This window comes from Phyllostomus hastatus, unplaced genomic scaffold (genome assembly GCF_019186645.2).
Source record: "Phyllostomus hastatus isolate PE091 unplaced genomic scaffold, TTU_PhHast_1.1 phas_scaffold_21, whole genome shotgun sequence".
In the NCBI taxonomy this organism is placed as follows: Eukaryota; Metazoa; Chordata; class Mammalia; order Chiroptera; family Phyllostomidae; genus Phyllostomus; species Phyllostomus hastatus.
This window is the reverse complement of record NW_025334017.1, coordinates 21417420-21430952: the sequence shown is the minus strand read 5'-3', so window position 1 is coordinate 21430952 and position 13533 is coordinate 21417420. Positions and strand designations below refer to the sequence as shown.

Sequence of the window (13533 nt, the reverse complement as noted above, 5' to 3'; positions counted from 1 at the left end):
TCTTAAAGAACACACACACAAACTACTGAGACTCACTCCCTCTGAGCTCCAGAACTGGAGTAGCAGCTTGGAAGGCACCAATGGAATAAAGGACGGAACTGCAGGGTCTGGCATCAAGGCAAGAGCTGGGAGACAGCTTTCTCCCATACAGGAAGGAAGGCAGAGACCACTGTCCCTTTTATGAGCCCTCCCCACAACATAGCCACAAAGCCAGCAAACGGGTGCCATATCAGTGACTCCATCGATCTGGTTAGCACTGTTTTCCCTGCCCTGGAAATTCCCAGAGGCTCAGTCTCACCCAATTTACAGCTGTTAAGGGTGGCTTTTCCATATGAATGGCTGGTCTTGGCTCATGGTTCACAACTTCCAAAATCCTTTCAAACAAGCAATAGCTGGTCTCAGTGACTCCCTAGCCCCCAAACCTCTTGCTAAGTGGCCCAGCTCTGGTGCTAGCTGCAGCCACATTCACAGCTTGGCTTCACCTGGGAATCTCCAAGCCCAGCACAAGTACAGCCACCTCTATAGTTCAAGAAGGGCAGCCTTGAGCTGACTTGGCCTGCACCACCTGAAAACCCCAGGGCCTGTGCATGCACCCATTGGACAACTACAGACCACATCAGAGCACCACCACCCTGCCCCTGAACAACTTGATCCTCCACAGAAGGCAGAGGTTGGCGGTCACTGCTCACAGCCAGTCAGTGCAGCAGACTGGACTGGGTAAATCCCTCCCATTGACCTACCAACAGCAACCAAGTTTCAACTACAAGAGGAGGGTGTTCTCATCCCACACAAAGAGCACACCTTAAATACACAGCATGGGTGATAGGGAAGGCTGTACCACTGGACCCTACAGGACACATACTACATTAGGCCATGCTACCAAGACAGGGATTCATACCAGCTCTACCCAATACACAGAGACAAACATGGGGACGCTGCCAAAATGAGGAGACAAAGAAACATAGCTAATGAAAGAACAGATCAAAACTCCAGAAAAATAGCTAAACAAAGTAGGAAAAAGCAATCTATCAGATGGAGAGTTGAAAAGACTGGTTATAAGGATGCTCAAGAAATTTAGTGAGGATCTCAAAAGCATAAAAAAGATCCAATCAGAAACAAAAAATACACTAATTAAAATAAAGAACAATTCACAGGGCAACAACAGTAGAGTGAAGGAAGCCAAGAATCAAATCAATGATTTGGAACATAAGGAAGAAAAAAACAACCAATCAGAACAAGAAGAAAACTCAAAAAAAAAACAAGGATAGTGTCAGCAGCTGCTGGGACAACTTCAGCCATTCCAACATTCGCATCATAGGGGTTCCAGAAGGAGATGAGAAAGAGCAAAAAATTGGAAATCTATTTGAAAAAATAATGAAAGAAAACTACCCAAACGTGGTGAAGGAAGTAGACATGGAAGTCCAGGAAGCGCGAGCCCCAAACAAGACAGATGCAAAAAGATACAACTCTGCTATTTTAGTTTGCAAAAACAACAGACAATATGTAAACAAATGAAAATAACTGTGTTCCAATAAGATTTAATTTACCAAGGTAATCCCAAGCCAATCTTTTTGATCCTTGATTTTGAGAATACTAAGAAATTCCTTGATGACATCCAGTCAAGATGGATGCATAGGTAGATACACTTTGCTAACTCTCATAACCAAAAGAAGGTCAACAACAAATTTAAAAACAAAAAATAACTAGAACTGCCACGAAATCTAACTGTGTGGAAGTCCAACAGCCAAGGAGTTAAAGAAGAAACATTCATCCAAACTGGTAGGAGGGATGGGGACTAGAAGCAGAAGTGGAGAGGATGGGAGGCAAGGCCACCTGCAGCTGGCAACCCAGAGCAGGTGAGGTGGAAGCTGGCAGACCAGGGGGTCACATATTTGCCTGCAGATAAACTGGGAGGAACAACTGGGGAATGAGACAGACAGTGCAAGCCAGGTTTTCAGTGTGGGGGAAATAAAACCTCAAAACTACTGACTGCAAAAACGTGGGGGGAGGACAGCAGGCGGGTTGCAGGGGCAGGAGAAACTCCCAACCTCACAGGAGAGTTTGCTGGAGAGACCCACAGGGTCTTAGAATGTACACAAAACCATCCACCCAGGAATCAGCACCAGAAGGGCCCAACTTGCTTGCTTGCTCGAGGAAGTAACTGAAAGCCAGCAGAGACCTGTGTAAGGTCTCTCAGACCCCTCCCCCACACACAGAGCCACAATGCAGCAAAAAGGTTGTCCCACCCTGGTGAATACCTAAGGCTCTGCCCCTTACTACATAATAGGCACCCCAAGACAAAAAATATTGCCCAAATGAAAGAACAGATCAAAACTCCAAAAACAGAGCTAAGTGATGAAGAAACAGCCAACCTAACAGATGCAGAGTTCAAAGCACTGGCAATCGTGATGTTCACAGAAATGGTTGAGTATGGTCACAAAACGGAGGAAAGAGTGAAGGCTACGCAAAGTGAAATAAAGGGAAATATACAGGGAACCAAAAGTGAAGGGAAGGAAACCAGAACTCAAATTGATGGTTTGGACTAGAAGGAAGAAATATACATTCAACCAGAACAGAATGAAGAAACAAGAACTCAAAAAAATGAAGAGAGCCTTAGGAACTTCTGAGACAACGTTAAATGTTACAACATCCAAATCATAGGGGCGCCAGAAGAAGAGGAAGAGCAAGAAGTTAAAAATGTATTTGAAAAAATAATGAAGGAAAATTTCCCCAGTCTGGCAAAGGAAATAGACTTCCAGGAGGTCCAGGAAGCTCACAGTCCCAAAGAAGTTGGACCCAAGGAAGCACACACCAAGGCACATCATAATTGCATTACTCAAGACTAAAGATAAGGAGAGAATCTTAAAAGCTGCAACAGAAAAGGAGACAGTTACCTACAAAGGAATGCCCTACAGGCAAGGAGGAGCTGGAAAGAAGTATTCAAGTCATGAAAGGCAAGGACCTACATCCAAGATTATACTCTACCCAACAAAGCTATCATTCAGAATGGGAGGGCAGATAAAGTGCTTCCCAGATAAGGTCAAGTTAAAAGAGTTCATCACCACCAAGCCCTTATTATATGAAATGTTAAAGGGACTTATCTAAGAAAAAGATGATAAAAAATATGAACAGTAAAATGACAACAAACTTACCACTGTCAACAACTGAACCTAAAAAACAAAAAAACAAACTAAGCAAACTACTAGAACAGGAACAGAATCACAGAAATGGAGATCCCATGGAGAGTTATCAGTAGGAGGAGGAAGGGGGTGAATGGGGGAAAAGGTGCAGGGAATAAGAAGCATAGATTAGATATAAAAATAGACAGGGGGAGGTTAAGAATAGTATGGGAAATGGAAAAGCCAAAGAACTTATGTTTGGCCCATGGCCAGGAACTAAGGTGGGGGAATGCTAGTGGGAGAGGGGTGCAGGGCAGAGGAGAATAAAGGGGAAAAAAAAATGGTACAACTGTAATAGCAAAATGAATAAAATATATTTTAAAAAATTCCTTGAAAAGCATAACTAATCACTAACAAATGGAATTATAGAAGTCTAAATAGTCATGTATCTGTTAAGAAATTAAATCAGTAGTACAAAACTTTCCAACAACAAAAAAAAAACCTTCTGATCCTCATGACTTCATGGTTGATTTTACCTAACATTTAAAAAACTAATAGTCCAGGCCAAGTAGGTCTGCTGGTTACAGCGTCATCCTCATACGCCAAGGTTGTGGGTTTGATCCCTGGTCAAACCAGAAGAAACCAATGACCATATAAATAAGAAACCAGAAGAAACCAATGACCATATAAATAAGTGGAACAACAAATTGATGTTTTTTTCTCTCTCTCTCTCTGTCCCCCCACCCCACCTCCCCACTCCTCTGTCTCTCTAATATTAATTTTTTTTTATTTTTTTAAAGATTTTATTTATTTATTTTTAGAGAGGGAAGGGAGGGAGATAGAGAGAGAGAGAAACATCAATGTGCGGTTGCTAGGGGTCATGGCCTGCAACCCAGGCATGTGCCCTGACTGGGAATCAAACCTGCGACAGTTTGGTTCGCAGCCTGCGCTCAATCCACTGAGCTACGCCAGCCAGGGCTCTAATATCAATTTTTAAAAAATTAAAACACTAATAAAGAAAGTTGCAGATTTCTCACTTCCTGATTTCAAAACATACTACAAAGCTACAGTAATCAAAACAATGTGATACTAACAAAAAGAAAGACATTCAATCCAATGCAGATTTAAAGCCCAGAAATAAACTGTCACATCTATGGCCAACTGATTTTTTCAGAAGAAAGACCATTCAGTGGGGAAAGGACAGTTTAACACACATGTTTAGAATTCTGAATATCCACATGCAAAAAACATATGAAGCTGGATCCTTATACCACATACAGAAATTAACTCAAAATGAATCAAAGATCTCAATGTTACAGAGTTAAAACTATAATATTCTAAGAAGAGCCCAGGCTGGGTAGCTCAGTTGGTTGAGTGTCATCCCATATACCAAATGGTTGCGGGTTTGATTCCTGGTGAGGGCACATGCCTAGGTTATAGGTTCAATCCCCAGTAAGGGTACATGCAGGAGGAAACCAATCGATGTTTTTCTCTCAAATCAATGTTTCTCTCTCTCTCCCTCTCCCTTCTTCTCTCTCTAAAATAAATACACATTTTTTTAAAATAAATAAAGGTTCAGGAAGAGCCACAAATACTTTTTTTAAAAAAAACTTAATACTGCCTTAGCTGGTGTGGCTCAGTGGATTGAGCGCCAGCTTGGGAAGCAAAGAGTTGTCAGTTTGATTCCTCGTCAGGGTGCTGCCTTGGTTGCGGGCCAGGCCAGGTCAGGTCACCGGTGTGGGGCACGCAAGAGGCAACTATACACTGATGTTTCTCTCCCTCTCTTTCTCCCTCCCTTCCTTCCTCATGCCTAAAATAAAAAAATAAAATCTTAAAAAAAAAAACTTAATACTATGTCAACACAATATATGTTCACATATTACTTCCTCCCAAATTAATCTATAGATTCAATGTAACCTCAATTAAAAAGGTCAATGGGTTTCCCTTTTCCAGGAAATTCTACCATGTACAAGCTGAAATTTAAATGTATATTGAAATACAAAGGACCTAAAATAGATATGATGACCTTTAAGGAAAAAAGAACAAAGTTGTACAAATTACACTATCACTCTAAAGTCAATATGGTAGTGACACAAGAACAGACAGACCACTGAACAGATAAAGAATTCAGAAATCAGTCCACACAAATCACAAGCTGATTTGCACAAAGACGTACTATAATTCAATAGGGAAAAAATGGTTCAACAGATGGAGTACGTTAACTGAAAATCAATGGAAAATTATTGAACCTTGAGTTCTACTTCTCAAGTGCAGAAAAGTAATTTTAGATGAATCATAGAAAACAACTAAGCTTCTAAAAGGAAACGTAGAGAAGTATCTTTGCATTGAAGTAATCAAAGATATCTTAAACAAGACATGAAAAGTTAAAGGAAAAAATTGATAAACTGGACCTCAATAATATGAACTCTGTTCATCAAAAGACACTTTTAAGAGAGCAAAAAGACAAGCCACACACTGGGAGAAGATATTGCAAAACATCTATTTGTCAAATGACTTATTTCCAAAATATACAAAGAATTCATACAATAAGTAAAAGACAGAAAATGCAATTTTTTAAAAAAAGGCAAAAGAATCAGAAACTTTACAAAAAAGCATATCCAAATGGTCAATGAACACATGAAAGTGCTCAACATTATTAATCATTAGGGAAGTATAATTTTTAATTATGAGGTACCACTACACACCCACAAAAAAGACTAAAATACCAAACATCAAATAATAACGTAAGTGTGAAGTAACTGGGAACCCTCATACATTGTTGGTGAGACTGTAAATGGGTACAATCACTGCAGAAAACTATTTGGCAATATCCATTAAAGCTAAAACACATAAGTACCTCCTAGGGAGGAAAAATTAATTTCCCTCCTAAGAGATACCTATGTGCACCAAAGTACATGTACAAGAATGTTCGTAAGCCCTGTCCAGGTAGCTCAGTGGGTTAGAGCGTCTTGATACACCAAGGTTGTAAGTTAGATTCCTGGTCAAAACACATGTAAGAATCAACCAATAAATGCATAAATAAGTGGAACAACAAATCAATGTTTCTTTCTTTCTTTCTTTTCTTCTTTTTTCCTTTCTCTCTCTCCCTCCTCCCCTTTCCTCTCTTTAAAATCAACAAATTTTTAAAAAAATTCACAAGAGCTTTCTTCACAATAGCCAAAAGCAGAAACAATCCAAATGTATATCAATAGTAAAATAAATAAATAAACTGTGAATCTTTATAAAATGGAATACTACAAGGCAATACAAAGAACAAGCTACCACTCAACATGAGTTCATATTAGCCATAATATGGAAGAACAGAAGCCAGTCACAATTCCCATTTATTTACAATTCAAGAACAGGTAATATTTATCTATATTGATAGAAGTCAGAACAACAGTCATCTATTTGGGGGGCTGGGAGATACTGATTACAAAGGGGCACGAGAGAGCTACTTGGGGTGGAGGAAATATTCTGCATCTTGATCTGGATAGTTACACAGGTGTGTACATATGTATAAATTACACTGCATACTTAGCATTTTTGCCCATAAGATAAATAACCTGGGAGGGGAAAAGGGGAAGGAACCAGAGTATTATTTTTTAGTGTTAACTCTAGATTACTTAATAACAGAGGAAACAGTGGAATATAACAAAAATTATTCATAACTATCACCAGCATATTAAACATTTCCCTACCTCCTAAAAAGTAGTTGGTCTCTGACTCTTCTGAGTTTCCACAGATTGTTTGTATCCTCAAGCCTAACAGAGTTGCCTGGCATATGTTAGCATTAAATGAAGTAATAACTACATGAATTTTGAAGTTACAGTTCATTTTGTATCACAGCATTCTCACATTTGGAGAAAGAAAAACTGAAAAAAGAAGTTACTTTAAAAGTTTTCAATTTTGCTGGCATTCTTAATCTGTGTCACTCAAATACCGTGAGGATGCCACTGGTAAACGTCATCTTTCCTATTAAGAGACAGAACTTCCCTTAACATCTTACTGTCTTTCAGACTCTTCCATTCCTCAAAAAGAGAATGGAAATGTATTCCTTTTTAGCATCATACAGAATCTTAGCAAGGTAAATTAGCATATTCGGTAAGGCTTGAGAATTGAGTGAATAGGTTGAGCAATCCTGACAAGTACAATGAAATTGTTTTCCTAGTTGATGAGGTAACTTTTGGGAATCAGAATCTAATAAACCATCACTAGTAAAAAACCATAAAAAATATTCTGTAAAGAAAGGTGTCTAGTTTTAGGGTAGCCAAAATACATTAGCAGAGGAGTTTTTAAAACATAAAGTCAAAGTGTAGGAAACAACGGATTACTTCTAAACAAGCTGAAAATGTGTCCAATCAATGACAATTACATAATTTACCTGTTCCAGCACATCCAACTTTAACTCGAGCTTGCTGAGAACCACATCTCCACCCCATAGCGAAAGCTGTAGATCTGATGGCTTTAAATTCTTAATATAGCGATTCACATAGCTCATTAAAATTGGAGTCACATATGACTCCAGCATCGTTTAAGGTGTAGAGGAGTCAAAGTCAGAAGCTGTAAAGACAGAAATATTAGAACTGAGTCGATGGTGCAGCGAAGGAAAAAAAAAATCAAGAAGGGTAGATGAGGCCGAAAAGTAAGTCCCCACCAAAGCAGCCGCTCGCCTCCTCCCAAAAGCAGAAAAAACTCAGTGGCCTCTCAGCTCCAGGGCAACCACCTCACTAGTACAACCCCCAACTCGCCTGCCGAGAAGTGGGAGGAGAGTCAGTGACCTGAAGACACCGAGTCCCCAGAAAGCCAATGAAGTGCTGTCGGCTCCCTTTGGACCGCAGCGCCCCTTCACCAGCCCGGTCATCCCCGCAAGGCCCTGGCCTCCCACAACCCAGCCGGATCTACCACCACAGAACCACAGCCAGAAGGAAGCTGGCTCCCACCCCCAGCCCTACTGCACTCTCGGCTGACACGCTATCGAGTACCGGGGGGTCCACTTCTCTGTGTACCTCCAGTAGCCGAGCCCGGCATGGGCGCAGCTCCTGTAAGCGCCACTTCCGGGTGTGCCCCACTCGGTGCTCAAAACAAACTGTCCCTCCACTGCCACCACTCGACTACGCAACAGGGCCGGAGCGCCCGGGCTGGAGGAGCCAATCGGCGCTTCTTCTAGAGGGAGACCTCTTGCACTTGGCTAGCCTACGTCCCAGCTCCGAGCCGCCAGTGGTCAGGACAAAGCTTTAAGAAGTGCCCGGGGGAGGTGGGCGGACCGGTAACGTGGAGACACCCGAGATCCGGAAGTGGTGCTCCAGGGAGAGAGTGGCCGCGGGTGGTGGAGTTCGGGGTGGGGAAGCTCGGGGTCTGTAGGTCCGAGGTGGAAGAAAGTGGGTCCCAGCGTTTAAAACCCTGAAAACAAGTAGTTATTTTTTCTCTTGGGAAGTGAAGGCCAGGGAAGAGAAAACATGAGTTCAGTAGGTGGGGCTATAGCTCTAAGGCCGTAGGTAGAAGAAGGCTGTGAAGGGGAGGGGGTACTTAAAAGTAGATCATTTGCTGGAGGACATGGAAAGAAATTGAAGGGCTGGTAAAGGGGTGCAACTTAAGGAAATGCCTTTTGGCCAAGCGTGTAAACAAGCTCTCGCGTCTTCTTTACTTGGAAGAAGCAGTAATTCCGTGTTACCAAATTTGCTGATACGGGGCGGAAAGGAATGGTCAGAGAAAACATTGTAGTGAACCATTGCTTTTCAGCTTCGTATGGGACTTCAGAAAAGGGGCGGAAATGTCAGAAGGGAGAAGGAAATGGAACTCCCACAGACAAAGTGAAAAGAGATAGAGGATAAGGAATGAATTCGAAGTTTTAAAAGTCAGTGTTGGGTTTTTTGAGGCTGAAAAAAATGTTAAAAAAAAAATAGTATCTTTCATTCTAGCACTTTGCAAACTAATGAAGAAACTCAAGCACCTAATTTGGAAAAATATACACTGAGATTAAAGGAATACCACAAGACATGGGACCAAAATTTTTGACCAGAGCCTCTTATTTTTTAGTAACCTCTGAAGAAAACACCTACCACTGCATCTTGAAAATAGACAACTTATAAAGTTGTCTATTAAAATACCTACCCATGTTGTTGCATTTAATTGAAAATACTTAAGTAAATTCATGAAGCTCTTTACTCGAATTCAAGTTATGATTTTTTGAAAGTTTAAAACGTACAATAAAAAAGCATAACTGATGATGCCAGGTTTTTAGATTTATTTTGTTAGCGAAAATAATGGATTAAGTTTTAAAAAATTTTAAAGAGCAGCTAATTGCTAATTCAGAGCAACTGCGCCCTCACAAAAAGGTTTGATTAATTACCTAGGTAATTGGTGTCTTATTAAAACTTACTAAATTAGGCAAATAAATTATCCAAGTAAGCGCTTGTTATCTGCCTCACCTGCAGGGAACAAGTTGAACCCATGGCTCAGAGATTTAATATAAAGAAAATGGTTCCACTAATTGTATGAAAGACCTAGGTGGTCCAATAGAAGCTCCAGTCTTTTTAGTTTTCCAGAGAAAGAAAAAGGGACTAGTCTTATTTGTGTGGCAATTTAATAAATAGTCAGATGTTTAGAATAAACAGGAGTAGTTGATTTACTATGATGTAGGTAAAAGTAGATTTACAGTTTTCAGTACACAAAATGGTTTATTCCTATATTATTATTTATCAATTATTTTTATTTTCCATATGAACAACTATAACCATACTTTTGCTCCAACCTGTATAACCACAATGATTTATAATCACAGAATACTAAACTTTTTTTTATTGTTTTTGTTCCCATATGCCATTTCTCTTTTGGATCCAACGACAACAACAACAAAGTAGTAAATTCATGTCTTGGGAAAAATATTGGGGCACTGATTTTTTTGTTTGCTTTTAAGAATCTAAAAGTGGTTTTCAACCTGTGCCCTGTTCTGTAAGCAATCAAGATAAATTTAATTCCTTTTCAACCAATATGTTTCATTGCTCATGGTTTTTTTTATATATCAAATGTGCAGCCTTTCCCAAAGCTTTCACAATAAATGCTGTTCTCTTGTAAGATTCCACCTCCTCCCCAGAAATCATTTTAATCTCAAGAAATCTTTGAGGCAGTTTGGTTATATAGGTAATAGATCTCTAGAGTTAGGTGAATTTTTTTTCTTAATTACAGCAATTGTTGATTCACAGCAGAATTGAGCTAAAAGTACAGAGTTCCCATATATTCTCTGTCTCCACATATGCACACAACCTTCCCTACTATTGACATCCCCCACCACAGTAGTACATTCACTACAATCAATGAACCTGCAGTGACACATCATTTTCACCCAAAGTCTACGGTTTACATTAGGGTCCATTCTTGCTATCTTGCATTCTGTGGATTTTGACAAATGTATAATGACACATTTCTACTGTACATAGAATAGTGTCACTACCCTAAATATTTCCCATGCCTATTCATCCATCCCCCAAACTTCTGAACATTTTACTGTCTCCATAGTTTTAATTTTTCCAGGATGCTATATAGTTGGAATCAAAGTGTATAGCATTTTGAGATTGACATCTTCCATTTAGTAATATGCACTTAAGTTCCCTCCATGTCTTTTTATGTTTTGATAGCTCTTTTTTTTAATGATAAAAAATATACCATTGCATGGATGTATCACAGTTTATTTACCCATTCACCTATTGAAGGATATCATGTTGCTTCTGCTATAAAAATTCACGTGCAGGTTTTTAGGTGGACATAAACATCATTTTCAACTCTTTTGGATAAATGTTAGCAAGCACAATTGCTGGATTATACGGTAAGAGTATGGTTAGTTTTGTAAAAAACTGCCATACTATCTTCCAAAGTGGCTATACCATTTTGCGTTCCTACCAGCAATGAAAGGAGAGTTCCTGTTGCTCCACTTTCTTGCCAGCACTTTGTGTTGTCAGTGATCCAGATTCCAGCTATTGTAATAGATGTGCAGTGGCACCTCATTGTTCTAATTTGCAATTTCCTCATGGCATGTGAGGTTGAAAGTCTTTTCATATGCTTACTTTACCATCTGTAAATCTTCTTTGGTGATATGTCTGTTCATGTGTTTTGCCCATTTTTTAATCAGGTTGTTCATTTTCTTATTGAATATTAACAGTTCCTTGTATATTTCATATAAAAATGTTTTGTCAGGTATGTATTTTGCAAATATTTTCTCCTAGTCTGTGGTTCTTCTTCTCTTGAAAATGTCTTTGGAAAAACAAAAGTTTTTAATTTTAATGAAGTTTGGATTTAATCAATTTTTTTCATGGATCCTGTCTTTTCTGTTATATCTATAAAGGTTTTGTCATAACTGAGATAATCTCAGGTTTCTTCCATTTTAGGAGTTTTATCATTTCGTGTTTTACATGTAAGGGTAAAGTCAATTTTGAGTTCATTTTTGTGAAGGGTGTAAGGTCTATGTCCAGATTCATTTTTTTGCATGTAGATGTCCAATTGCTCCAGCACCATTTGTTGAAGAGATTCCTGGCTCCATTGAATCACCTTTACTTCTTGGAAAGATTTGTTGGCTATATTTATGTGCATCTGTTTCTCCTAGCAGCTCTATTAGTTTTTGCTTTACATACTAGGTTTTCCCTCAGAGACTTCTGCTTATGGGTTTCTGCTGCACCGCTAAGTTGCGATTTTCTCTCTAATTTTGAGAACAGTGGTTTGCCCTGTGACTTCACTTCTCTGGTAGATCTAAGAGTTGGTGATATTTCATTTTTTCAGCTTTTTACTTGTTGTTAAGATAGAACAGCAACTTCAAAGCTGCTCACATACTCGACAAGAAACTAAAAGTCTCAGTTGAAATTTTTAAATATTTAAATGTTTAAATTTTTGAAAAAAGGTAAAGAAGGCCTCCTTTATTATTTATTTTTCTATTATGTTTAGTGTATGTATGAGATCTTCAAGTACAGGGACTTGTATCCCTAGCATCTTGGAGATTATGTGATACTTAATAGGTTGCACGGCAGTGATTAACAATTATTCAGGCTCCGGCCACAAAGGAGGCATGGGTAGAGATGCTTCACTTCCTCCCACAACCAAAAGAAGGGTAACAACCAATTTAAAAAAAAAATAAACAACCAGAACAGCCAGAACTGCAGTTCTGCAAACTGCATGGAACTGCAACAATGAAGGAGTTAAAGACCCATTCATCCAGGCCAGTAGGAGGGGCAGAGAGGGGCAACTGGGTGGGCAGAGAGGACCCATGGCAAGGCAGTAACAGCAAGGACAAGGAGGGCCTCGTTCACCAGAAAACTAAAGACTCAAAACCTCTAGCTGTAAAATACGGTGCGGTTTGCAAAGGCAGGAGAAACTGCCAGTCTCATAGGAAGGTTCATTGGAAAGTGGAGCTAGAGTGAAGCAAGCTAGCAGCATTGTTCCATCTCTGACTCCTCCCCCACAGACAGTGCCACTACACAACCAAGAGGGTTGTCCAGCCCTGGCGAATACATAAGACTCTGTCCCCTTACAATTTAACAGGTGCTCCAAGACAAAGAAATATGGCCCAAATGAAAGAACAGATCAAAATTCCAGAAAAAGAGCTAAGTGACTAGGAGATAAACAACTTACCTGATGCAGAGTTCAAAACACTGGTAATCAGAATGCTCACAGAATTGTTTGAGCTTGGTTACAAAGTGAAGGAAGAAATGAAGGCTATACAAAGGAAAATAAAGGAAAATATACAGGGAACCAACAGTGAAGAGAAGGAAACCAGGGCTCAAATCAATGATTTAGAACAAAAGGAAGAAATAAATATCCAAGCAGAACAGAATGAAGAAATGAGAATTCAAAAAAGTGAGGAGAGGCTTTGAAACCTCTAGGACAACTTTAAGAGCTCCAATATCTGAATCATAGGGCTGACAGGAGGAGAAAAAAAAGAGCAAGTAATTGAAAACTTATTTGAACAAATAATGAAGGAAAACTTCCCCAATCTGGCAAAGGAAATAGATGTCCACGAAGCTCAGAGAGTTCCAAAGAAGTTGGACCCAAGGAGGCACACACTAAAGCACATCATAAGTAAGTTACCCAAGATTAAAGATAAGAAGAGAATCTCAAAAGCAGCAAGAGGAAAGGAGAGAGTTACCTACAAAGGAGTTCCCATGAGACTATCAGCTGATTTCTCAAGAGAAAACTTTCAGGCAAGAAGAAGCTAGAAACAAGTATTTGAAGTCATGAAAGGCAAGGATCTGTATCCAAGATTACTCTATCCAGCGAAGCTTTCATTTAAAATGGAAGGGCAGATAAAGTGCTTCTCAGACAAGGTCAAGTTAAAGGAGTTTATCATCATCAAGCCCTTATTATATGAAATGTTAAAGGGACTTATCTAAGAAATAGAAGATCAAAAAATTATGAACAATAAAATGAC

General features: G+C 39.4%; 1 protein-coding gene across 2 annotated transcripts in view; it reads right to left on the bottom strand.

The window, feature by feature from the left end:
- VPS13B (vacuolar protein sorting 13 homolog B) overlaps positions 1–8218 on the bottom strand; it is a 699511-nt gene extending 691293 nt beyond the window's left edge. Inside the window, exons 1-2 of one of the 2 annotated variants that reach the window (XM_045861171.1) lie at positions 8129–8218; positions 7504–7682 (exon numbers count right to left, since the gene is read on the bottom strand). In XM_045861171.1, coding sequence (XP_045717127.1) covers positions 7504–7650 — 147 coding nt within the window. In that variant the 5' untranslated portion in view covers positions 7651–7682; positions 8129–8218. Of the gene's footprint in view, positions 1–7503; positions 7683–7776; positions 7811–8128 lie in introns of those variants that run through there. The other variant, XM_045861172.1, reaches the window with a different exon arrangement.
- Positions 8219–13533: the final 5315 nt, after the last annotated feature.